At 56.7% G+C, this 25,882-nt stretch overlaps 1 protein-coding gene across 1 annotated transcript; it reads right to left on the reverse strand.

Moving 5' to 3' along the window:
• Positions 1–5,743: 5,743 nt before the first annotated feature.
• Positions 5,744–25,541, reverse strand: SLC7A3 (solute carrier family 7 member 3). The gene is made up of 11 exons (XM_038748254.1): positions 25,154–25,541; positions 22,089–22,247; positions 21,778–21,955; positions 20,435–20,547; positions 19,972–20,194; positions 19,719–19,858; positions 17,523–17,625; positions 8,636–8,832; positions 8,390–8,556; positions 6,045–6,153; positions 5,744–5,965 (listed from the first exon to the last, which is right to left on the reverse strand). The coding sequence occupies exons 1-11, from the start codon at positions 25,539–25,541 to the stop codon at positions 5,865–5,867; spliced, it is 1,878 nt and encodes a 625-aa protein (XP_038604182.1). The 3' UTR covers positions 5,744–5,864.
• Positions 25,542–25,882: the final 341 nt, after the last annotated feature.

Raw genomic sequence — 25,882 nt, forward strand, 5'->3', positions numbered from 1 at the left:
GATTGGAACTCGGGTCTTCTAACTCCCGGGCCCAGGCTCTATCCACTAGGCCGCCCCACCTGGGACAGGGTCCAAGGCCAACCCGATCAGCTTGTATCTACCCCAGCGCTTAGCACGGTGCCTGGCACATAGTAAACGCTTAGCAAATACTATTTAAAAACGGCGATTTTGGTATTCCAGACGTTGCTTGCCGTGAAAGAATGGCCAACTTTCCTAATTACCTAGCCTATTCACCAGCCCGGCGGTCTGGAGGAATGAGGTCACCGATTTTATCACTAAACTGTCTGGGCCTCCGGCCCCTGAATTTGAACGATTAATTAATGGTAAATTAAGCCTCAGAATTCCTCCAAACCTCTGCCTCATCTGGGGAATAACAACTACCTCGGGGCATTGGTCTTTCCACACTTTCTAGTCCTTTCCTATTCAATTTATAGTTTTATTCTAACGTCCGTCCGCCCCTCGAGGCTGTCGGCTCTTTGTGGGCAGGGAATGCGTCTGTTTATTGTTGTGTTGTCAATCTCCCAAGCGTTTAGTCCAGTGCTCTTCACGCCGTCAGTGCTCAGTAAATATCAAGCGCTTAGTACGGTGCTCTGTGCTCAATAAATATGATTGAATGAATGAATATGACTGAACGAATGAACTGACTGCTACATGAAACTGCATCCCTTCGGCTAAGTCTGCATGGTGTAGTGGGTAGAGCCCGGGCCTGGGCGTCACAAGGACCTGGGTTCTAATCCCGGCTCTGCTCCTTGTCTGCTGTGTGACCTTGGGCAAGTCGCTTCCCTTCGCCGGGCCTCAGTTCCCTCCTCTGGAAGATGAGGATTAAGAGTGTGAGCCCCATGGGGGGACAGGGACTGTGTCCAATCCGATTAGCTCGAATCTACCCCGGCGCTTAGAACAGTGCTTGATGCATAGTAAGCGCTTAACGACTACCATTATTATTATTATTGACAACCTGTCAATGAAGCTCACTGTGGGCAGGGAGTGTGTCTCTTTATTTTCATTTAGCGCTTAAAACAGTGCTTGGCACATAGTAAGACCTTAACAAGTACCATCATTATTATTATTATATTGAAGCTCACTATGGGCACGGAGTGTCTGTCTATTGTCATTTAGCACTTAAAACAGTGCTTGGCACATAGTAAGACCTTAACAAGTACCATTATTATTATATTGAAGCTCACTATGGGCAGGGAGTGTGTCTGTTTATTGTCATTTAGCACTTAAAACAGTGCTTGGAACATAGTGAGACCTTAACAAGTACCATTATTATTATATTGAAGCTCACTATGGGCAGGGAGTGTGTCTATTGTCATTTAGCGCTTAAAACAGTGCTTGGCACATAGTAAGACCTTAACAAGTACCATTATTATTATATTGAAGCTCACCATGGGCAGGGAGTGTGTCTGCTTATTGTCATTTAGCGCTTAAAACAGTGCTTGGCACATAGTAAGACCTTAACAAGTACCATTATTATTATATTGAAGCTCACTATGGGCAGGGAGTGTGTCTGTTTATTGTCATTTAGCGCTTAAAACAGTGCTTGGCACATAGTAAGACCTTAACAAGTACCATTATTATTATATTGAAGCTCACTATGGGCAGGGAGTGTGTCTGTTTATTGTCATGTAGCGCTTAAAACAGTGCTTGGCACATAGTAAGACCTTAACAAGTACCATTATTATTATATTGAAGCTCACTATGGGCAGGGAGTGTGTCTGTTTATTGTCATTTAGCACTTAAAACAGTGCTTGGAACATAGTAAGACCTTAACAAGTACCATTATTATTATATTGAAGCTCACTATGGGCAGGGAGTGTGTCTATTGTCATTTAGCGCTTAAAACAGTGCTTGGCACATAGTAAGACCTTAACAAGTACCATTATTATTATATTGAAGCTCACTATGGGCAGGGAGTGTGTCTGTTTATTGTCATTTAGCGCTTAAAACAGTGCTTGGCACATAGTAAGACCTTAACAAATACCGTTATTGTTATTATTATTGTATTGGACCCCCTCAAGCACTTAATACAGTGACTTGTAATATATTAACAGTGACAGTAATTTATTAAGCTTTAATAAGCTTAATATAGTACTTAATACACAGTAAGCGCTCAGTAAATGCGATTGAATGAATCTGTGGAGCCTTCCATCTTTCATTCATTCATTCAATCGTATTTACTGAGCGCTTACTGTGTGCAGAGCACCGTACTAAGCGCTTGGAAAGTACCATTCGGCAACAGATAGAGACGGTCCCTACCCAACAACGGGCTCACAGTCACTGAGACCTCTTCGCTTTTGCAGAACCAGAAAAACAGACTTGTCTTCACCTTTCTGCTCGGGCAATTACCTGACAAAAATCCCCTTTCCGTGCCTCTCCGGTGTGTGACTCCTGCTATCCCCGTCTAAAACAGTCTTCCCGTTTCGCCAGACTTGGCCTCTGAGATTTCGTTTGTTTCGGTTACCAAGGTTACCTTGCTTCCCGCCAACCGGGAAGCTTTTTGGTGGGATTTTTTTCTTTTTTTGTTCCATTCTTTCGATTTGGGTTTTTCGGAGGGGAGATGCAGAATGCCTTTGATTTATTTGCTCCCAAGGGGAAACTCGACCCTCATCTAAATTAACGTTTTCTGAGCTCAAACACAGACATAGAGAAAGCTGATTTAGAAAAGATGCTTTGCCCAGGGCTTTTATGTTTATGTGTTGCCAACTTGTACTTATATGTTGCCAGCTTGTACTTCCCAAGTGCTTAGCACAGTGCTCTGCACACAGTAAGCGCTCAATAAATACGATTGATTGATTGATTTTGGGCTGTGAATTAGGGGGAGGGCTGAGGCTACTACTCTTGGAAGGAAGGGTGGGATGGCGTGGTTTCGATCCGGAGTTGTGCGGGGGTTGAATGGGAGTCAGCTCTTCGAGGGCCAGGCAGTTGGCCAGGAGGGTTTGGGAGGAAGGAAAATGAAGTTGTTTGGATAGAAGAACCACGGGAATTAGGATAATTTGATTCTCAATAAAATGGACAGTAAATATCAATACTGCTCCTACTACTGCTACAGCCTGGACTGGTAGGTAGAGCCCGGGCCAGGAGTCAGAAGGTCCTGGGTTCTCATCCCGGCTCTGCCGCGTGACGTTGGGCGAGTCGCTTTATTACTGTGGACCTCAGTGACCTCCTCTGTAAAATGGGGACGGAGACCGTGAGTCCCTCGTGAGCCCCAACCTGATTTGCTTGGATCCACCTCGGCGCTTAGTACAGCGCCTGGCACATAGTAAGTGCTTAACATATACCACAATTATTGATATTACCGCTACTGCTGCTACTACTACTGTTAGGACTTCTGATACTATCTCCCTTCGGCCTCCTCCTCTCAGCCTCTCTCATCAGACTGCCTCTCCTCAGCTTCTATCCTCAGCCCCCTCCCCTCAACATTTCCTTGGCCTCCATCTTTAGCCCCCCTCCTCAGCCTCTATCTTCAGCTCCCTCCCCTCAGCCTCTCCTCAGCCCCCTGTCCTCAGCCTCTATCTTCAACCCCCTTCTCTCAGTCTCTCCTCTTGGCCTCCAAGCTCAGCCGCCTCTCCTCAACTTCCATCTTCAGCCCCCTCTCCTTAGCCTCCATCTTCGGCCTCCTCCTCTCAGCTTCTCTCATCAGACCCCCTCCCCTCAGCCTCTCCCCTCAGCCTCTGTCTTCAGCCCCCTCCCCTCAGCCTGTATCTTCAACCCCCTCCTCAGCCTCCTCTCCTCAACCTCCATCTTCACCTCCCTCCTCTCAGCCTCTATCTTCAGCCCCTTCCTCACAGCCTCTCCTCAGCCTCCATCTTCAGCCCTCTCCCCTCAGCCTCTCCTCAGCCCCTCTCCTCTGCCTCTATCTTCAGCCTCCTCCTCTCAACCTCCATCTTCAGCCCCCTCCTCTCAGCTTCTCTCATCAGACCCCCCTCCCCTCAGCCTCTATCTTCAGGCCTCAGCCTCTTCCCAGCTCCCTCTCCTCAGCCTCTCCTCAGCCCCTCCCTTCAGCCTCTATCTTCAACCCCCTCCTCAGCCTCCAACCTCAGCCTCCTCTCCTCAACCTCCATCTTCAGCCCCCTCCTCTCAGCCTCTATCTTCAGCCCTGTCCCCGAGCCTCTCCTCAGCCTCTATCTTCAGCCCTCTCCCCTCAGCCTCTCCTCAGCCTCTATCTTCAGCCTCCTCCTCTCAAATTCCATCTTCAGCCCCCTCTCCTCAGCCTCCATCTTCAGCCCCCCCCCTCCTCAGCTTCTCTAATCAGACTCCCTCCTCTTAGCCTCTATTTTCAGGCCTCTCCCCTCAGCCTCTATCTTCAACCCCCTCCTCAGCCTCCTCCTCTCAGCCTCCTCTCCTCAACCTCCATCTTCAGCCCTGTCCTCTCAGCCTCTCCTCAGCCCCCTTCCCTCAACCTCCATCTTCAGCCCCCTCCTCCCAGCCTCTATCTTCAGCCCTCCCCCCTCAGCCTCTCCTCAGTCTCCATCTTCAGTCCCCTCCTCTCAGCCTCTCCTCAGCCCCTCTCCTCAACCTCCATCTTCAGCCTCCTCCTCTCAGCCTCCAACCTACCCCTTCCCATTTTCCCCGGATATTCTGCTCCCCAGAAGGCAGCATGGAATCAGCGTGGCCTAGTATGGTAGACCCCGGGCCCGGGAATCAGAAGGTCCTGGGTTCTCATCCCGGCTCTGCCGCTTCTTGTCTGTCACTTCTCTGTGCCTCAGTTCCCTCATCTGTAAAATGGGGATTAAGACTGTGAGACCCCATGTGGGACAAGCTCGATCACCTTGTATCCCCCCAGCGCTTGGAATATAGTAGGCACTTAACAAATGCCAACATTATTATTATTATTCTCTGTTCCTCAGTTCCCTCGTCCAGAAAATGGGGATGGAGACCGCGAGCCCCCACATGGGACTCATGTGCGTGGCTCAGTGGAAAGAGCCCGGGCTTTGGAGTCAGAGGTAGTGGGTTCGAATCCCGGCTCCACCACAAGTCTGCTGTGTGGCCTTGGGCAAGTCACTTAACTTCTCTGAGCCTCAGTTACGTCATCTGTAAAAATGGGGATTAAGACTGTGAGCCCCACATGGGACAACTTGATCACATTGTATCCCCCCCCAGGGCTTAGAACAGTGCTTTGCACATAGTAAGCACTTAACAAATGCCATCATTATTATTATTATTATGTGCGTCCAACTCGATTTGCTTGTATCCACCTCAGCGCTTAGTACAGTGCCTGGCACGTAGTAAGCGCTTAACAAATACCACAGTTGTTATTATTACAGGGCCTGGCACATAAGTAAGCGCTTAACAATCACCATCATCATTATTTATTATTAGAGCAGGGTGTAGGTGGGATGAGCCCGCTGTTGGGTAGAGACCGTCTCTATATGTTGCCAACTTGTACTTCATCATCATCAATCATATTTATCGAGCGCTTACTATGTGCAGAGCACTGTACTAAGCGCTTGGGAAGTACAAATTGGCAACATATAGAGACAGTCCCTACCCAACAGTGGGCTCACAGTCTAAAAGTACTAACAGTACTTCCCAAGCGCCAGTACAGTGCTCTGCACACAGTAAGCACTCAATAAATATGATTGATTGATTCTCTGGGCCTCAGTTCCCTCGTCTGTCAAATGGGGATGAACGGGGGAAGGGGCTTGCAAAAGAAGGCAGACGGCCCGTTGTTTTTTTTTTTTCCTTTTTAATACAAAGGGAATGATCCAGTGTGCTATAAAACGGAAAAAAAGGAGTCCAGATTAGAACGAGCTGTCCGTCTCTCCCTACTGACCCAACTTCCCCGCGCCCCGTGTCATGGGGCCCTGTGGAAGGAAGGAGCCTGGTCTTGCCAGGGGCGAGGCCGGGGGTCCGGGCGGCGGTCAGACCGACGTGTCGCTGGACCGCGTCTTGGTGGGCAGGGGGTCTCCGCGCTGCCCCTCGACGCTGTGCCGGATCCCGTAGCCGAAGTAGATGGCGAAGCCTGGGGGGGCGGGCAGGGCTTAGCGGGGGGTCACCGGCCTCGGCGGTCCGGGGTCCGGGGAGGGGGCCGCGCCACTCACCCAGGGCCATCCAGACTCCGAATCGGGCCCAGGTGCCCGCGCTGAGCTGCATCATGAGGTAAACGTTGATGAAGACGCTGAGCACGGGGAGGAAGGGCAGGACGGGCACCTGAGGGGAGATGGACGAGGGCGAGGATGGCGGGGCAGGGAGTGGGGCGAGGAAGCGGGAGGGCAGGGAGACGGAGTCGGCCGGAGGTCGGGGAGAGAAGGAGGGTTGCCCGTCAGTCAGGGGGAAGGAGGCCTTTCATTCAGTCGTATTTATCGAGCGCTTACTGGGTGCAGAGCACTGGACTGAGCGCTTGGGAAGGACAAGTTGGCAACATCTAGAGACGGTCCCTACCCGACAGCGGGCTCGCAGTCTTACCTCCTGCCAACTTGTACTTCCCAAGTGCTTAGTACAGTGCTCTGCACACAGTAAGCGCTCAATAAATACGATTGATTGATTGATTGATTCCCTCCTTCCCATCTTACCTCCTTCCCTTCCCCACAGCACCTGTATATATGTATATATGTTTGTACATATTTATTACTCTATTTATTTATTTATTTTACCTGTACATATCTATTCTATTTATTTTGTTAGTGTGTTTGGTTTTGTTCTCTGTCTCCCCCCTTTTAGACTGTGAGCCCACTGGTGGGTAGGGACTGTCTCTATATGTTGCCAACTTGTACTTCCCAAGCGCTTAGTACAGTGCTCTGCACACAGTAAGCGCTCAATAAATACGATTGATTGATTGATTCCCTCCTTCCCATCTTACCTCCTTCCCTTCCCCACAGCACCTGTATATATGTATATATGTTTGTACATATTTATTACTCTATTTATTTATTTATTTTACCTGTACATATCTATTCTATTTATTTTGTTAGTGTGTTTGGTTTTGTTCTCTGTCTCCCCCTTTTAGACTGTGAGCCCACTGTTGGGTAGGGACTGTCTCTCTATGTTGCCAACTTGTACTTCCCAAGCGCTTAGTACGGTGCTCTGCACACAGTAAGCGCTCAATAAATACGATTGATTGATAGAAGGGGAAGGAGGCCTTTGGTCAGGAGGAAGGAAGGAAGGAAGGGAGAGAGGCCATCAGGAGGGAGGGAAGGAGGCCGACAATCAGTTGGGGGAATATCCTCCACCAGGAGGAAGGCCTTAAGGAGGGAAGAAGAGGGAAGGAGAGAAGCAGTGTGGCTCAGTGGAAAGAGCCCGGGCTTTGGAGTCTGGGCTTTGGCAAGTATATGTTGCCAACTTGTACTTCCCAAGCGCTTAGTCCAGTGCTCTGCACACAGTAAGCGCTCAATAAATATGATTAATTGATTTGGAGTCAGAGGTCATGGGCTCAAATCCCGGCCCCGCCACTTGTCAGCTGGGTGACTTTGTGCAAGTCACTTCACTGCTCTGGGCCTCAGTGACCTCATCTGGAAAATGGGGATTAAGACCGTGAGCCCCACGTGGGACAACCTGATCACCTTGTAGCTCCCCAGTGCTTAGAGCAGTGCTTTGCACATAGTAAGGGCACCATTATTATTATTAGTGTTAAGAAGGCTGGCAGTTATCAAGGACAGCGTGGCTCAGTGGAAAGAGCCCGGGCTTGGGAGTCAGAGGTCATGGGTTCTCATCCCGGCTCCGCCACTCGTGTGACTCGGGGCAAGTTCTCTGGGCCTCAGTGGCCTCATCTGGAAAATGGGGATGAAGACCGTGGGCCCCACATTCATTCATTCATTCAATCGTGTTTATTGAGCGCTTACTGCGTGCAGAGCACTGTACTAAGCACGTGGGAAGTACAATCAATCAATCAATCATATTTATTGAGCGCTTACTGTGTGCAGAGCACTGTACTAAGCGCGTGGGATGTACAATCAATCAATCAATCGTATTTATTGAGCGCTTACTGTGTGCAGAGCACTGTACTAAGCACGTGGGAAGTACAATCAATCAATCAATAAATTGTATTGAGCACTTACTGTGTGCAGAGCACTGTACTAAGCACGTGGGAAGGACAATCAATCAATCAATCAATCGTATTGAGCGCTTACTGGGTGCAGAGCACTGTACTAAGTGCGTGGGAAGTACAATCAATCAATCAATCGTATTTATTGAGCGCTTACTCTGTGCAGAGCACTGTACTAAGCGCTTGGGAAGTTAAAGTTGGCAACATATAGAGACGGTCCCCACCTAACAGTGGGGGACAACCTGATGACCTTGTATCTCCCCCAGCGCGTAGAACAGTGCTCGGCACATAGTAAGCGCTTGATAAATGCCATCGTTATCATTACTAAGAGGGAGGGAGGACTGGAGGCCATGAGGAGGGGAGGAGGGCCGTCAGTCAGGAGGAAGGGAAGGGGTCCGCCGTCACCTTGAAGCTGAGGCGCGTGGGGCTCTGCGGCTGCCTCCAGACGACCCCGGTGACCCCGGCGACGAGCCCCAGGAGCAGCAGGAACAGGGCCACCGGGACGGGGCTCCCGGCCAGCAGCTCTTCGGCCCACTGGGCCAGCACCAGGCTCAGGGCGGTCAGCCCCACGGCTGCGGGCGGAGCCGGACGGGTCAGGGGGACGCCCCCCGGGCCCGTCCGCCCGCTCTGCCCCCGGGGAAAGCCCCTCACCCAGCAGAGAGACACAGGTGTAGACCAGGCGGCCGGAGGCGGGCGTCGGGCCGGCGGTGGCGTGGCAGAGGAGGCGGGAGAGGGTGGGCGCCGGATGCCCGGGGCCTCCCTCCTGCCTGCCCGTCTTCTCCTCCCTCGCCGACCGAAGCTCCACACGCTCCTCTCCCTTCCGCTCCATCAGCTCGTCCGGTTGGTACCTGGGGCGTCCGGAAAATAGGGGTCAGAGGAGGAGCCCCCCACCCCCCGGTGCCCCTTCGCCCCCTTCGAGACTGCGAGCCCGCTGTTGGGTAGGGACCGTCTCTAGATGTTGCCAACTTGTACTTCCCAAGCGCTTAGTCCAGTGCTCTGCGCACAGTAAGCGCTCGATAAATACGATTGAATGAATGAATGAATGAATAACAGCAATCACCGCGTTGGTGAAGCAGCGCTCACTACGCCCCAAGTACTGCGCTAAGCATTGTGACTGTGAGCCCACTGTTGGGTAGGGACCGTCTCTCTATGTTGCCAACTTGTACTTCCCAAGCGCTTCGTACAGTGCTCTGCACACAGTAAGCGCTCAATCAATACGATTGATTGATTGATTTCTCTGCACTCAGTAAGCGCTCAATCAATACGATTGATTGATTGGAGGATGAATCGTTCTGTTTCGTTGTCCGTCTCCCCCTTTCGAGGCGGCGAGCCCATTGTTGGGTAGGGATTGTCTCTCTCTGTTGCCGAATTGTACTTTCCAAGCGCTTAGTCCAGTGCTGTGCTCACAGTAAGCACTCAGTAAATACGACTGACTGAATGAATGAATTGTACTTTCCAAGCACTTAGTCCAGTGCTGTGCTCACAGTAAGCGCTCGGTAAATACGGCTGAATGAATGAATGAATGAATTGTACTTTCCAAACGCTTGGTCCAGTGCTGTGCTTACAGTCAGCGCTCAGTAAATACGACTGAGTGAATGAATGAATTGTGCTTTCCAAGCACTTAGTCCAGTGCTGTGCTCACAGGAAGCGCTCAGTAAATACGACTGAATGAATGAATGAATTGTACTTTCCAAACGCTTAATCCAGTGCTCTGCTCACAGTAAGCGCTTGGTAAATACGACAATGAATGAATGAATTGTACTTTCCAAGCGCTTAGTCCAGTGCTGTGCTCACAGTAAGCGCTCGGTAAATACGACTGAATGAATGAACTGTACTTTCCAAGCACTTAGTCCAGTGCTCTGCTCACAGTAAGCGCTCGGTAAATATGAATGAATGAATGAATTGTCCTTTCCAAGCGCTTAGTCCAGTGCTGTGCTCACAGTAAGCGCTCGGTAAATGCAACTGAATGAATGAATTGTACTTTCCAAGCGCTTAGTCCAGTGCTCTGCTCACAGTCAGCGCTCGGTAAATACGACCGAATGAATGAATGAATTGTACTTTCCAAGCGCTTAGTCCAGTGCTCTGCATGCGGTAAGCGCTCAAATACGATTGAATGAGTGAATACACGATCATCAGGATGGGTAATCTCATTGCGCTCAATAAATACGATTGAATGAATGAATGAATGTGGGCAGGGAATGCGTCTGTTTATTGCTATATAAAGCCCGGGCCCGGAAGTCAGAGGTCACGGGTTCTAATCCTGGCTCCGCCACCTGTCTGCTGGGTGACCTTGGGCAGGTTGCTTTACTTCTCTGGGCCTCAGTTCCCTCATCAATCAATCAATCAATCAATCGTATTTATTGAGCGCTTACTGTGTGCAGAGCACTGTACTAAGCGCTTGGGAAGTACAAGTCGGCAACATATAGAGACAGTCCCTACCCAACAGTGGGCTCACAGTCTAAAAGGGGGAGACAGAACAAAACCAAACATACTAACAAAATAAAATAAATAGAATAGCTATGTACAAGTAAAATAAATAGAGTAATAAATATGTACAAACATATATACAGGTGCTGTGGGGAAGGTGAAGGAGGTAAGATGAGGGGGATGGAGAAGGACGAGGGGGAGAGGAAGGGGCTCAGTCTGGGAAGGCCTCCTGGAGGAGGTGAGCTCTCAGTAGGGCCTTGAAGGGAGGAAGAGAGCTAGCTTGGTGGATGGGCAGAGGGAGGGCATTCCAGGCCCGGGGGATGTCGTGGGCCGGGGGTCGACGGCGGGACGGGCGAGAGCGAGGCCTAACGGTGAGGAGATCAGCGGCGGAGGAGCAGAGGGTGCGGGCTGGGCTGGACAAGGACAGAAGGGAGGGGAGGTAGGAGGGGGCCAGGGGATGGATGGATGGATGGACGGCCTGGAAGCGGGTCAGGGCCAGGGAGGCAGGGGCAGGGGAAGGGGGTCAGGGCCGGGGAGGCATGGGCGGGGGCAGACGGTCAGGGTCGGGGAGGCAGAGGCAGGGGCAGACCGTCAGGGCCGGGGAGGCAGAGGCAGGGGCAGGCAGTCAGGGCCGGGGAGGCAGGGCCAGGGGAAGAGGGTCAGGGCTGGGGAGGCAGAGGCAGTGGAAGACGGTCAGGGCCAGGGAGGCAGGGGCCGGGGAAGAGGGTCAGGGCCAGGGAGGCAGGGGCAGACGGTCAGGCCAGGAAGGCAGAGGCAGGGGCAGGGGAAGAGGGTCAGGGCCAGGGAGGCAGGGGCCGGGGAAGAGGGTCAGGGCCGGGGAGGCAGGGGCAGACGGTCAGGCCAGGAAGGCAGAGGCAGGGGCAGACGGTCAGGGCCAGGGAGGCAGGGGCAGGGGAAGAGGGTCAGGGCCAGGGAGGCAGGGGAAGACGGTCAGGGCCAGGGAGGCAGAGGCAGGGGATGATGGTCAGGGCCAGGGAGGCAGGGGCAGGGGAAGATGGTCAGGGCCAGGGAGGCAGCGGCAGGGGAAGACGGTCAGGGCCAGGGAGGAAGGGGCAGGGGCAGACGGACAGGGCCAGGGAGGCAGGGGCAAATGGTCAGGGCCAGGGAGGCAGAGGCAGGGGAAGACGGTCAAGGCCGGGGAGGCAGGGGCAGGGGCAGGGGCAGACAGTCAGGGCCAGGGAGGCAGGGGCCGGGGAACACGGCCAGGGAGGCAAAGGCAGGGGCAGGGGCAGGTGGTCAGGGCCAGGGAGGCAGAGTCAGGGGCAGACGGTCAGGGCCAGCTAGGCAGAGGCAGGGGAAGAGGGTCAGGGCCAGGGAGGCAGGGGCAGGGGAAGACGGTCAGGGCCAGCTAGGCAGGGGCAGATGGTCAGGGCCAGGGAGGTAGAGGCAGGGGAAGACAGTCAGGGCCAGGGAGGCAGGGGCCAAATGGTCAGGGCCAGGGAGGCAGAGGCAGGGGAAGACGGTCGGGGCCGGGGAGTCAGGGGCAGGGGAACACAGCCAGGGAGGCAGAGGCAGGGGCAGAGGCAGACGGTCAGGGCCAGCTAGGCAGAGGCAGGGGAAGGCGGTCAGGGCCAGAGAGGCAGAGGCAGGGGCAGGGGCAGGGGAAGAGGGTCAGGGCCAGGGGGGCAGGGGCAGCGGAAGATAGTCAGGGCCAGGGAGGCAGAGGCAGGGGAACATGGTCAGTGCCAGGGAGGCAGGGGCAGGGGAAGAGGGTCAGGGCCAGGGAAGCAGGGGCAGGGGAAGACGGTCAGGGCCAGGGAGTCAGTGGCAGATGGTCAGGGCCAGGGAGGCACAGAGGCAGGGGAAGAGGGTCAGGGCCAGGGAGTCAGGGGCAGTGGAAGAGGGTCGGGGCCAGGGAGGCAGGGGCACGGGAAGATGGTCAGGGCCGGGGAGGCAGGGGCAGGGGCAGACGGTCAGGGCCAGGGAGGCAGGAGCAGATGGTCAAGGCCAGGGTCACAGAGGGGCACGGGCAGACGGTCAGGGCCAGGGAGGCAGAGGCAGGGGAAGAGGGTCAGGGCCGGGGAGGCAGGGGCAGACGGTCAGGGCCAGGGAGGCAGCGGCAGGGGAAGACGGTCACAGCCAGGGAGGCAGGGGCAGGGGAAGACGGTCAGGGCCAGGGAGGCAGAGGAAGAGGGTCAGGGCCAGGGAGGCAGGGGCAGGGGCAGACAGTCAGGGACAGGGAGGCAGGGGCACGGGAAGACGGTCAGGGCCGGGGAGGCAGGGGCAGGGGAAGATAGGGCCAGGGAGACAGAGGCAGGGGAAGAGGTTCAGGATCAGGGAGGCAGGGGCATTGGAAGAGGGTCAGGGCCAGGGAGGCAGGGGCAGGGGCAGACGGTCAGGAACGGGGAGGCAGGGGCAGATGATCAGGGACAGGGAGGCAGAGGCAGGGGCAGATGGTCAGGGCCGGGGAGGCAGGGGCAGGGGAAGACTCCTGGTCAGGGCCAGGGAGGTAGAGGCAGGGGCAGACGGTCAGGGACAGGGAGGCAGGGGCAGATGATCAGGGACAGGGAGGCAGAGGCAGGGGCAGATGATCAGGGACAGGGAGGCAGAGGCAGGGGCAGATGGTCAGGGATGGGGAGGCAGGGGCAGATGATCAGGGACAGGGAGGCAGAGGCAGGGGCAGATGGTCAGGGCCGGGGAGGCAGGGGCAGGGGAAGACTCCTGGTCAGGGCCAGGGAGGTAGAGGCAGGGGCAGACGGTCAGGGCCAGGGAGGCAGGGGCACAGGAAGATGGTCAGGCCAGGGAGGCAGGGGAAGAGGGTCAGGGCCAGGGAGGCAGGGGCAGGGAAAGAGGGTCAGGGCCAGGGAGGCAGGGGCAGGGGAAGACGGTCAGGGAGGCAGAGGTAGGGGAAGATGGTCAGGGCCAGGGAGGCAGAGGCAGGGGAAGAGGGTCACGGTCAGGGTCAGGGAGGCAGAGGCAGGGGAAGGGGGTCAGGGCCGGGGAGGCAGGGGTAGGGGAAGGCGGTCAGGGCCAGGGAGGCAGGGGCAGGGGCAGAGGGTCAGGGCCGGGGAGGCAGGGAGGGGAAGAGGGTCAGGGCCAGGGAGGCAGGGGGCAAGGGAAAGAGGGTCAGGGTCAGGGAGGCAGAGGCAGGGGAAGACGGTCAGGGCCAGGGAGGCAGGGGCAGGGGAAGGCGGTCAGGGTCAGGGAGGCAGAGGCAGGGGAAGAGGGTCAGGGCCCGGGAGGCAGAGGCAGAAGCAGGGGCAGAGGGTCAGGGCCAGGGAGGCAGAGGCAGGGGCAGACGGTCAGAGCCGAGGAGGCAGGGGCAGGGGAACAGGGTCAGGGCCAGGGAGGCAGGGGCAGATGGTCAGGGCCAGGGAGGCAGAGGCAGGGGAAGATGGTCAGGGCCGGGGGGGCAGGGGCAGACGGTCAGGGCCAGGGAGGCAGGGGCAGGGGAAGAGGGTCAGGGCCAGGGAGGCAGGGGCAGGGGAACAGGGTCAGGGCCAGGGAGGCAGGGGCAGGGGAACAGGGTCAGGGCCGGGGAGGCAGGGGCAGGGGCAGGGGAAGACGGTCAGGTCCGGGGAGGCAGGGGCAGGGGAAGACGGTCAGGGCCAGGGAGGCAAGGGCAGGGGAAGACGGTCAGGGCCAGGGAGGCAGGGGTAGGGGAAGACCGTCAGGGCCAGGGAGGCAGGGGCAGGGGCAGACAGTCAGGGCCAGGGAGGCAGGGGCAGCGGAAGACGGTCAGGGCCAGGGAGGCAGGGGCAGACGGTTAGGGCCGGGGAGGAAGGGGCAGGGGAGGACGGTCAGGGCCAGGGAGGCAGAGGCAGCGGAAGACGGTCAGGGCCAGGGAGGCAGGGGCAGGAGAAGACGGTCAGGGCCGGGGAGGCAGGGGCAGGGGCAGACGGTCAGGGCCAGGGAGACAGGGAGGGGAAGAGGGTCAGGGCCAGGGAGGCAGGGGCAGGGGAAGAGGGTCAGGGCCGGGGAGGCAGGGGCAGGGGCAGACGGTCAGGGCCGGGGAGGCAGGGGCAGGGGCAGACGGTCAGGACCAGGGAGGCAGGGACAGGCGGTCAGGGCCAGGGAGGCAGAGGCAGGGGAAGAGGGTCAGAGCCGGGGAGGCAGGGGCAGGGGAAGAGGGTGCAGGGGCAGACAGTCAGGGCCAGGGAGGCAGGGGTACGGGAAGACGGTCAGGGCCGGGGAGGCAGGGGCAGGGGAAGAGGGTCAGGGCCAGGGAGGCAGGGGCAGACGGTCAGGGCTGGGGAGGCAGGGGCAGGGGAAGATGGTCAGGGCCCGGGAGGCAGAGGCAGGGGCAGGGGCAGATGGTCAGGGCTGGGGAGGCAGGGGCAGGGGAAGATGGTCAGGGCCCGGGAGGCAGAGGCAGGGGCAGGGAAAGAGGGACAGGGTCAGGGAGGCAGGGGCAAGGGAAGACGGTCAGGGCCAGAGAGGCAGGGGCAGGGAAAGAGGGTCAGGGTCAGGGAGGCAGGGGCAGGGGCAGGGTCAAGGAGGCAGAGGTAGGGGAAGATGGTCAGGGCCAGGGAGGCAGGGGCAGGGGAAGAGGGTCACGGTCAGGGAGGCAGAGGCAGGGGAAGATGGTCAGGGCCAGGGAGGCAGGGGCAGGGGAAGAGGGTCAGGGCCGGGGAGGCAGGGGCAGGGGAAGACGGTCAGGGCCGGGGAGGCAGGGGCAGGGGAAGACGGTCAGGGCCGGGGAGGCAGGGGCAGGGGAAGACGGTCAGGGCCGGGGAGGCAGGGGCAGGGGAAGACGGTCAGGGCCGGGGAGGCAGGGGCAGGGGAAGACGGTCAGGGCCGGGGAGGCAGGGGCAGGGGAAGAGGGTCAGGGCCAGGGGCAGGGAGGCAGGGGCAGGGGAAGACGGTCAGGGCCAGGGATGCAGAAGCAGGGGCAGGCGGTCAGGGCCGGGGAGGCAGAGGCAGGGGAAGAGGGTCAGGGCCAGGGAGGCAGAGGCAGGGGAAGAAGGTCAGGGCCGGGGAGGCAGGGGCAAGGGAAGAGGGTCAGGGCCAGGGTGGCAGGGGCAGGGGAAGACGGTCAGGGCCAGGGAGGCAGGGGCAGTGGAAGAGGGTCAGGGCCAGGGAGGCAGGGGCAGGGGCAGACGGTCAGGGCCGGGGAGGCAGCAGCAGGGGAAGACGGTCAGGGCAAGGGAGGAAGGGGCAGGGGAAGATGGTCAGGGCCGGGGAGGCAGGGGTAGGGGAAGGCGGTCAGGGCCAGGGAGGCAGGGGCAGGGGCAGACGGTCAGGGCCAGAGGAGGCAGGGGCAGGGGAAGAGGGTCAGGGCCAGGGAGGCAGCGGCAGGGGAAGACGGTCAGGGTCAGGGAGGCAGGGGCAGGGGAAGAGGGTCAGGGCCAGGGAGGCAGCGGCAGGGGAAGACGGTCAGGGTCAGGGAGGCAGGGGCAGGGGAAGAGGGTCAGGGTCAGGGAGGCAGGGGCAGGGGAAGAGGGTCAGGGCCGGGGAGGCAGGGGCAAGGGAAGAGGGTCAGGGTCAGGGTCAGGGTCAGGGAGGCAGCCGCAGGGGAAGTGGGTCAGGGCCAGGGAGGCAGGGGCAGGGGCAGACAGTCATGGAGGCAGAGGCAGGGGCAGGCGGTCAGGGCCAGGGAGGCAGGGGAAGAGGTTCAGGCTCAGGGTCAGGGAGGCAGAGGCAAGGGAAGAGGGTCAGGGTCAGGGTCAGGGAGGCAGGGGCAGGGGAAGATGGTCAGGGAGGCAGAGGCAGGGGCTGACGGTCAGGGCCGGGGAGGCAGGGGCAGACGGTCAGGGCCAGGGAGGCACAGAGGCAGGGGCAGACGGTCAGGACCATGGAGGCAGGGGCAGGGGAAGAGGGTCAGGGCCAGGGAGGCAGCGGCAGGGGAAGACAGTCAGGGCCAGGGAGGCAGGGGCAGGGGAACACGGTCAGGGCCTCATCTGGAAAAGGGGACTTGAGACTGTGAGCCCCACCTGGGACGGGGACCGTGTCCAACCCGATTTGCCTTAGCGCTTAGTGCAGTGCTTGGCACGTAGTAAGTGCTTGACAAATACCACAATCAATATTATCACCAGTGTCCTCTCCCAAGCGCTCAGTACAATGCTCCACACATGCTCAATAAATGCATTCAGTCATTGAGTGCTTACTGTGTGCAGAGTGCTGTAATCTAATAATAATGATGGCATTTATTAAGCGCTTACTGTGTGCAAAGCACGGTTCTAAGCGCTGTACTAAGCGCTAGGAAAGTACAATTCCAATAAATGCAGTTGATTGAATGAATGAACCTAATCCCCGACCCACACGGGCCAAGGGGGAGGGAGAACGGGTGGGTTTTTTGCTTTTTAAAAAAAATGGTATTTGTTGAGCGCTTATTATGTTCCAGGCACTGTCCTAAGCGGTGGAGTAGAAACAAGGTAAGCGGGTTAACTTGTTAAATTGTCCCAGTTCTTAGGACGGTGTTTGGCAAATTGGAAGCGCTTAACAAGTACCATTTTAAAAAAAAACCCAACAACCCACCCAGTCTTCTTCTTCTTGTTGAGCCGCTAGAACTAGGAAACGACTCAAGGGCATTTGAGTCATTCATTGGATGGTATTTATTGAGCGCCTAAGAGTACTATAGAGAAGCGGCGTGGCTCGGTGGAAAGAGCCCGGGCTTTGGAGTCAGAGGTCATGGGTTCAAATCCCGGCTCCGCCACTTATCAGCTGTGTGACTTTGGGCGAGTCACTTCGCTTCTCTGGGCCTCAGTTCCCTCATCTGGAAAATGGGGATGAAGAACGTGAGCCCCCCGTGGGATAACCTGATAATAATACTAATGTTGGCATTTGTTAAGCACTTACTATGTGCAAAGCACTGTTCTAAGCGCTGGGGGGAATACAAAGTGATCAGGTTGTCCCATGTGGGGTTCACAGTCTTAATCCCCATTTTACAGATGAGGTAACTGAGGCTCAGAGAAGCTAAGTGACTTGCCCAAGGTCACACAGCAGACATGTGGCGGAGTTGGGATTCGAACCCATGACCTCTGACTCCAAAGCCCGTGCTCTTTCCACTGAGCCACGCTGCTTCTCCCAGTGCTTAGAACGGTGCTTTGCACATAGTAAGCACTTAATAAATGCTATCATCATCATCATTATTATTATTACCGGGGTCTCTAATGGGCGTCCGATCTAACGCCGGATAGACGGAGCTCACCTGAGGATTAGGACACAGACGGCTACTAAGGAGTAGGCCAAGAGCGTCCCGATTGACATTAAATCCACCAGGTCGCTCAGTTCGAACAGGAAGGCCATGATAGCTGTGGAGAGACAATCAATCAATCAATCAATCGTATTTATTGAGTGCTTACTGTGTGCAGAGCACTGTACTAAGCGCTTGGGAAGCACAAGTCGGCAACATACAGAGACGGTCCCTACCCAACAGCGGGCTCACAGTTTAGAAAGGGGAGACAGAGAACAAAACAAGCAGGCCCGGTCACCCGCGTTATCTCCCCCCTACTGCTGTTGGCTCGTTCATTCGCCCCGTGGCATTTACTGAGCGCCTACTGTGGGCAGAGCACCGTACTAAGCGCTTCGGAAGTGCGATTCAGCAACCAAGAGACACCATCCCCGCCCACAACGGGCTCCCAGTCTACAAGCGGGGGAGACGGGCATCCAAACAAGTCAGCAGGGATCAGGAGCGTCATTATAAATAAATGGAATTATAGCTATCATCTATATAATATTAAAAATAAATAGAATTATAATTAGAAATACGAAATATGGTGGGGGGCGGGGAGGGCTACTGAGAGCTCACCTCCTCCAAGAGGCCTTCCCAGATTGAGCCCCCTTTTTCCTCTCCTCCTCCTCCCCATCCCCCTGCCCTACCTCCTTCATAACTTGTGCTTCCCAAGCGCTTAGTACAGTGCTCTGCACACAGTAAGCGCTCAATAAATACGAATGAATGAATGAGGGGGATAGATGGGGAATGGAGGGGAAGCAGAGGAAAAGGGGAGCTTGTCGTGGGCAGGGATTATCACTCTTTGCGGTTGTGTTGTGCTTTCCCCCAGCACTTAGTACAGTGCTCTGCACACGGTAAGCGCTCAATAAATACGATTGAATGAATGAATGAGGGGGACAGATGGGGAATGGAGGGGAAGCAGAGGAAAAAGGGGAGCTTGTCGTGGGCAGGGATTATCACCCTTTACGGTTGTATTGTGCTTTCTCCCAGCGCTTAGTACAGTGCTCTGCACACGGTAAGCGTGGCTTAGCGGAAAGGGCCCCGGGCTTGGGAGTCAAAGGGCGTGGGTTCTAATCCCGGCGCCGCCGCTTGTCTGCTGTGTGACCTTGGGGAAGCCGCTTCACTTCTCTGGGCCTCAGTTCCCTCATCTGGAAAATGGGGATTTGAAACTGTGGTACCCATGGGGGACAACCTGATTGGATCCACCCCGGCGCTTAGAGCAGTGCTTGGCTCGTAGTAAGCGCTTAACAAATGCCATCATTATTAGTCCCTCTAGACCGCAAGCTCGTTGTGGGCAGGGAGTGTGTCTGTTATACTGTCCTCTCCCGAGCGTTTAGTACAGTGCTCTGCACCCAATAAGCGCTCAATAAATACGATTGACCGTAAGTGCTTAAGAACAGTGCTCAGCGCTTAGAACAGTGCTTTGCACATAGTAAGCGCTTAACAAATGCCATCATTATTATTATTAATAAACACGACAATGAATGTGCTCAATAAATACGATTGACCGTAAGTGCTTAAGAACAGTGCTTTACACTTAGTAAGCGCATAACAAATGCCATCATTATTATTATTAATAAACACGACAATGAACGAATGGATGCCTAGACTGTGTCCAACCCGATTTGCTTTGTAGTAAAGACGACATTTGTTAAGCGCTTACTATGTGTCAAGCACTGCTGTAAGCGCCGGGGGAAATACCAGCTAATAATAATAACGATGATGGGATTCGCCATCATCAGAGAGGCATCAGATGCCAACTTGTACTTCCCCAGCGCTCAGTACGGTGCTCTGCACACAGTAAGCGCTCAATAAATACGATTGAATGAATAAATCGGAGCCTGGGAGTCCGAAGGACTCGGGTTCTAATGCCGGCTCCGCCGCTTGCCTGCTGGGTGACCTTGGTCGAGTCACTTTACTTCTCCGGACCCCCGTTCCCTCCTGGAAAATGGGGGTGGAGGTTGTGAGCCCCACGGGGGACAGGGACTGGGTCCGACCCACCCCAGCGCTTAGTACAGGGCCCGGCACCTCGTAAGCGCCTCACCGACACCCCGGTTGTTATTTCTAGCTTGTCAAATGATGCCGTCGCCGTTGTCCCGAAGGGTTTCCGTTCCCCAGGACCCCTCCCGCCGCTGGACTTGGGGCGACCCCCAGCCCGGCCCCGTCTCGAACCTGCGACAAGGCCCGAGGCGACGGTGGCCACGAGGGGTGTGCGCGTCCGGGCGTGGACGAGGGCCAGGGGCCGGAAGAGGAGCCCGTCCTCCGCCATGGCGAAGATGACCCTTGGCATCGGGAACATGGATCCCAGGAGGCTGCGGGAGGGCACGGTGCCCGCCGGGAGGGTCAGAGGGCCCACCTCGCGCCCCCCCGGCCTCCCTCCGCGCCCCTCGGGGGGCCCGGGGGAGGGGGCGGACTGGCCACCGACCTGGTGGACAGGGCGCAGAGCGAGCCGACGGCCACCACGTAGCGGGCGGGGGCCCAGCCGACGTGGCGGAAGGCCTCGGGCAGGGGGCTCTCGGGGCGCAGCAGGTAGTAGGGCATCATCAGGGTCAGCGCCGCCGACACCCCGAAGTAGGCCACGAAGCAGACCAGCAGGGATACCACGATGCCCGTCGGGATGGTGCGCTGGGGGTCGCGGGCCTCTTCTCCTGCCCAGGCGAGGGGAAGCGGGGGCGATCAGGGGGTGACCACCTCCCCCAGTCGCTACTTCCTTCCACCCTCTAGGCCGAGCCGGGCAACCGGGAGCGGGCACGGGTGGGAGAGAGATTCCCGGAGCAGGCCGGGATGGGCCGCAGCGGAGTAGGCCGGGAGATCCTGGAGGGGGGTTGGAGGATCCCGGGGGCGGGGGGCGTCCCGGGGCGGGGGTCCGGCCGAGGGGCTTTGGTCACCCGTGGTGGCGATGCAGTCGAAGCCGACGAAGGCGTAGAAGCAGGTGGCCGCTCCCCTCAGGATGCCGTCGGGGCCGAAGGGCACGAACCCGCCTGCGCCCAGGGGCCCCAGCCTGAGGGGTTAATGGGGGATGGGGGCGGCAGGGCGGGTCAGAGGTCACCTCCGGCCAAACCGCGCGGCCCAGCGGGTACCACCCGGGCCCGGGGGTCGGAAGGTCGTGGGTTCTAATCCCGGCTCGGCCACTCGGCTGCCGGCTGACCCTGGGCCGGTCACTTCCCTTCCCCGGGCCTCGGTTTCCTCATCTGGAAAATGGGGATGAAGACCGGGAGCCCCACGGGGGACAGGGACCCTTCCCCCCGCAACCGATTAGCTTAGATCTCCCCCAGCGCTTGGAACAGTGCCTGGCACGTAGTAATCAATCAATCGTATTTATTGAGCGCTTACTGTGTGCGGAGCACTGTACTAAGCGCTTGGGAAGTACAAGTTGGCAACATAGTAAGCGCTTAACAGATACCACAATTATTATTATTAGGAGAAGCAGCATGGCTTTGTGGACAGAGCCTGGGCTTGGGAGTCAGAGGATGTGGGTTCTAATCCCGGCTCCGCCACGTGTCTGCTGTGTGACTTTGGGCCAGTCACTTCACTTCTCTGGGCCTCATCTGTAAAATGGGGAGGAAGACCGTGAGCCCCCCGTGGGACAACCTGATCACCTTGTAATAATAATGATGTAATATTAATAATATTATTAATAATAATAATATAATAATAATGATGATGATGGTATGAAGCAGCACGGCTCAGTGGAAAGAGCTCGGGCTTTAGAGTCAGAGGTCAGGGGTTCAAATCCTGGCTCCCCCAACTGTCAGCTGGGTGACTTTGGGGGAGTCACTTCACTTCTCTGGGCCTCAGTTCCCTCATCTGTCAAATGGGGATGGAGACCGTGAGCCCCACAGGGGACAACCTGATCACCTTGTAATAATAATAATAATGTAATATTAATATTATTAATAATAATGTAATAGTAATAACGACGATGATGGTATGAAGCAGCACGGCTCAGTGGAAAGAGCCCGGGCTTTAGAGTCAGAGGTCAGGGGTTCAAATCCCGGCTCCGCCAATTGTAAGCTGGGTGACTTTGGGCCAGTCACTTCACTTCTCTGGGCCTCAGTTCCCTCACCTGTCATATGGGGATGGAGACCGTGAGCCCCACGGGGGACAACCCGATGACCCAGTCTCTACCGCGGTGCTCAGAACAGTGCTTGGCCCAGAGTAAGCGCTTAACAAATGCCATCGTTCCTATCGTTATTATTATAACGATAGGACGGCCCCCCCGGGGCCTGACCTGTAGGTGTCATTGGGTCCGGGGGAGTCCAACGCGTAGTCATCGGCCGCCAGCCGCCAGTTGCGCAGGTCGCCCTTGACGAAGCCGGATACGATGACAAACCCGAGGACCAGCAGGTTCACGCCCGTGAACACCTTGGTCACCAGTGCCGACTCGCTGGCCCCCAGGGCCAGCAGCCCTGGGTGGCCACGGGGGATGTCAGCGGGGTAGCCCTCCCTCCGCCCGGCCCACCCCGGCGCCCCCCGAAACGCCTTCGCCGGGCGGCCGAGGGCGAAGCCGCCGACCGGACGCGCGTGCCCCCGGCCCCTCACCCGTCAGCAGCAGCACGAGGCCGAAGGCGAAGAAGTCGGGGTACTCGGCCAGGACGTGGGGCACCCCGAGGGGCACGGCCTCCTGCAGGGTGGCAGAGATCCGGTTCCCAATCAGGTTGTCGAAGGCGGAGCTCCAGGCCCGGGCCACGCTAGCCGTCCCTGGAGGGAGACCGGTGAGACGCCGCAGGTCAGTGGGCCCGTCCGTTGTCCTTATTGAGCGCTCGGGAGGGGACGAGATAATTACAATAATAATAATAATAATAGCATTTATTAAGCGCTTACTATGTGCAAGGCACTGTTCTGAGCGCTGGAGGGGGTTACAAGGTGATCAGGTTGCCCCACGGGGGGCTCACGGTCTTCATCCTCATTTTACAGATGAGGGAACTGAGGCACAGAGAAGTGAAGTGATTTGCCCCAAGTCACACAGCTGGCAATTGGCGGAGTCGGGATTTGAACCTATGACCTCTGACTCCAAAGTCCGTGCTCTTTCCATTGGGGACGAGATAATAATAATAATAATAATGGTATTTGTTAAGCGCTTACTATGTGCCAAGCACCATTCTAAGCGCTGGGGAGGTAACAAGGTGATCAAGTTGTCCCACGGGGGGCTCACAGTCAATCCCCATTTTCCAGATGAGGTCACTGAGGCGCATAGAAGTGAAGTCGCCCAAGGTCACGCAGCAGACATAATAATAATAATGATGATGGCATTTATTAAGCACTGTTCTAAGGGCTGGGGAGGTTACAAGGTGATCAGGTTGTCCCACATGGGGGTTTACAGTCTTAATCCCCACTGGATGAGGTAACTGAGGCACAGAGAAATGAAGCGACTCGCCCAAAGTCACACAGCTGACACCTGGCAGAGCCGGGATTTTGAACCCAGGATGATAATGCAGACCCATTTCCCGCCCCCAAGGAGCCGACAGTCTAGAGCGGGGAGACGGGCAGGAAGGGAAAGAAAGAAACGAGGGAAGGGGATGGAGGGGGTGCGGGGCTGGGATGGGGGGGGATCAATCAATCAATCGTATTTATTGAGTGCTTACTGTGTGCAGAGCACTGTACTAAGCGCTTGGGAAGTACAAGTTGGCAACAAGTTGGGGGATGAAGGAAGGGAGCAGAAGTCGGGGCGACGCGGAAGAGGAAAAGTGGGAAGGCGCAGTCAGGGAAGGCCTCCTGGAGGAGACGGGCCTTCCGTAAGGCTTTGAAGTGGGGAGAGCGGTGGGCTGCGGGATTTGAGGTGGGAGGGCGTCCAGGACAGAGGCAGGACGCGGGCATCTGACCCAGTGCTTGGCAAATACCGTCAGCCGGCCGTGGGCAGGGGATGTATCTGTTCTATTGTTTTATTGTCCTCTCCCCAGCGCTTAGTCCAGTGCTCTGTGCACCGTAAGCGCTCAATAATGACCATCGATTGACGGACAGACGCTCCACGCTTGCCAGATGTCACAGCCGGTTTTGAGGATTGAGAAGCAGCGCGGGCGGCCCAATGGGAAGAACCCAGGCCTCTATATGTTGATATGTATATATGTTTGTACATATTTATTACTCTATTTATTTATTTTGCTTGTACCTATCTATTCTGTTCATTTTATTGTGTTAGTATGTTTGGTTTTGTTCTCTGTCTCCCCCTTCTAGACTGTGAGCCCACTGTTGGGTAGGGACTGTCTCTATGTGTTGCCAGCTTGTACTTCCCAAGCGCTTAGTACAGTGCTCTGCACACAGTAAGCGCTCAATAAATACGGTTGATGGATTGGTTGATTGAATCCGAGGACCCGGATTCTAATTCCGGCTCCACCTGCTGCTTGCTTTGGGATCTCGGGCAAGTCGCTTCAATTCTCTGTGCCTCAGTTTCCACGATGGTAAGATGGGGATTCTAATCTAGACTGTCAGCTCGTTGTGGGCAGGGAACGAGTCTGCTAATTCTGTGGTACCGTCCTCTCCCAAGCGCTTAGTACAGTGCTGTGTACATCATAAGCCCTCAATAAATACCAGTGATTGATTAATTCTGGGCAGAGAAGGTGTCTACCAACTCTGTGGGATGGTCCTCTTCCAAGCGCTTAGCCCAGTGCTCAGCACACAGTCGGGGCTCGATAAACCCCATTGATTGTCTGATATATAGGCAGGGAACCCGTCTCCCAACTCTGCCGTCTCGTCCTCTCCCAAGCGCTTAGCCCAGTGCTCTGCACACCGTCAGGGCTCGATATTTATTTATTTTATTTGTACATATTTATTCTACTTATTTTATTTTGTTCATACGTTTTGTTTTGTTCTCTGTCTCCCTCTTCTAGACTGTGAGCCCACTGTTGGGTAGGGACCATTTCTATATGTTGCCAGCTTGTACTTCCCAAGCGCTTAGTCCAGTGCTCTGCACACAGTAAGCGCTCAATAAATACGAATGAATGAATGAATGAATGAAAGATAAACCCCATTGATTGTTTGATTGATCTATAGGCAGGGAACCTGTCTCCCAATTCTGCTGTCTCATCCTCTCCCAAGCGCTTAGCCCAGCGCTCTGCACACCGTCAGCGCTCAGTAAATACCAGCGACTGATGACGGGCAAGGTCCGTGCCTCCCAACTCTGTCGTACCGTCCTCTCCCCAGCGCTTAGCCCAGTGCTCTGCACTCACCCTGGCACCTAGAACAGTGCCCGGCCCGTCGTAAGCGCCCCCCGGGAACAGCCCGATCACCGCAATCCTCACCGGGCCGGTAATAATAATAATAATAATAATGATAGCATTTATTAAGCGCTTACTATGTGCCAAGCACTGTTCTAATTCAATCGTATTTATCGAGCGCTTACTGTGTGCAGAGCACTGTACCAAGCGCTTGGGGAGTACAAGTTGGCAACATGTTCTAAAGCGCCGGGGAGGTTCCAAGGTGATGAGGTTGTCCCACGGGGGGCTCCCAGTCTTCATCCCCATTTTCCAGGTGAGGGAACTGAGGCCCAGAGAAGCGAAGCGACTTGCCCAAAGCCGGGATTTGAACCCACGACCTCTAAGTCCAAGGCCCGCGCCCTTTCCACGGGGCCACGCCACCGGGAGTCGGTCACCCGGCCCCGGGGTCCTCACCGATGACATAGGAGAGGATGAGGTTCCATCCAGTGGTGAAGGCCCACAGCTCCCCGACGGTGACGTAGCTGTACAAGTAGGCCGAACCGGCGCGGGGGACGCGGGCCCCGAACTCGGCGTAGCAGAGGCCGGCCAGCACGGACGACAGGGCGGCCACCAGGAAGCAGAGGACGATGGACGGGCCGGCCTTGTCCTTGGCCACCTCGCCGGCCAGGACGTAGACGCCCGCGCCCAGGGTGCTGCCCACCCCGAGGGCCACCAGGTCCAGGCCGCTCAGGCAGCGAGAGAAGCGGGTCTCGGCCCCCGGGCCCGGCTCCAGAGGCCGGCGGCGGGCCAGCTTCTCCCCGAAGATGCCCAGCGCCTGGCGGACCCTCCGGCCCGGGGCCATGGTGGACGGGGGTCGGACGGGGTGGCCGGACGTGGTCCCCTGAGGAGCAAAGAGGGGATGGCGGAGGGTCCTGAGGAAAGAGTGGGGTGGGAGGAAAGAGTGAGGGGGTGAGGAAATCTTGGGGGATGGAGGGGGGGGGTCCTGAGGAATGAAGAGGAGTTTGGAGGAGGATCCTGAGGAAAGGCTGGGGGTGTGTGGAGGGTCCTGAGGAACGAAGAGAGGGGTTTGGGGGTGGTCTTGAGGAAAGAGTGCGGGGCAGAGAGGGTCCTGAGGAATGAAGAGGAGTTTGGGGGGTCCTGAGGAAAGACTGGGGATGTGTGGAGGGTCCTGAGGAACCAAGA

Source organism: Tachyglossus aculeatus, chromosome 6 (assembly GCF_015852505.1).
Source record: "Tachyglossus aculeatus isolate mTacAcu1 chromosome 6, mTacAcu1.pri, whole genome shotgun sequence".
Classification (NCBI taxonomy): domain Eukaryota; kingdom Metazoa; phylum Chordata; class Mammalia; order Monotremata; family Tachyglossidae; genus Tachyglossus; species Tachyglossus aculeatus.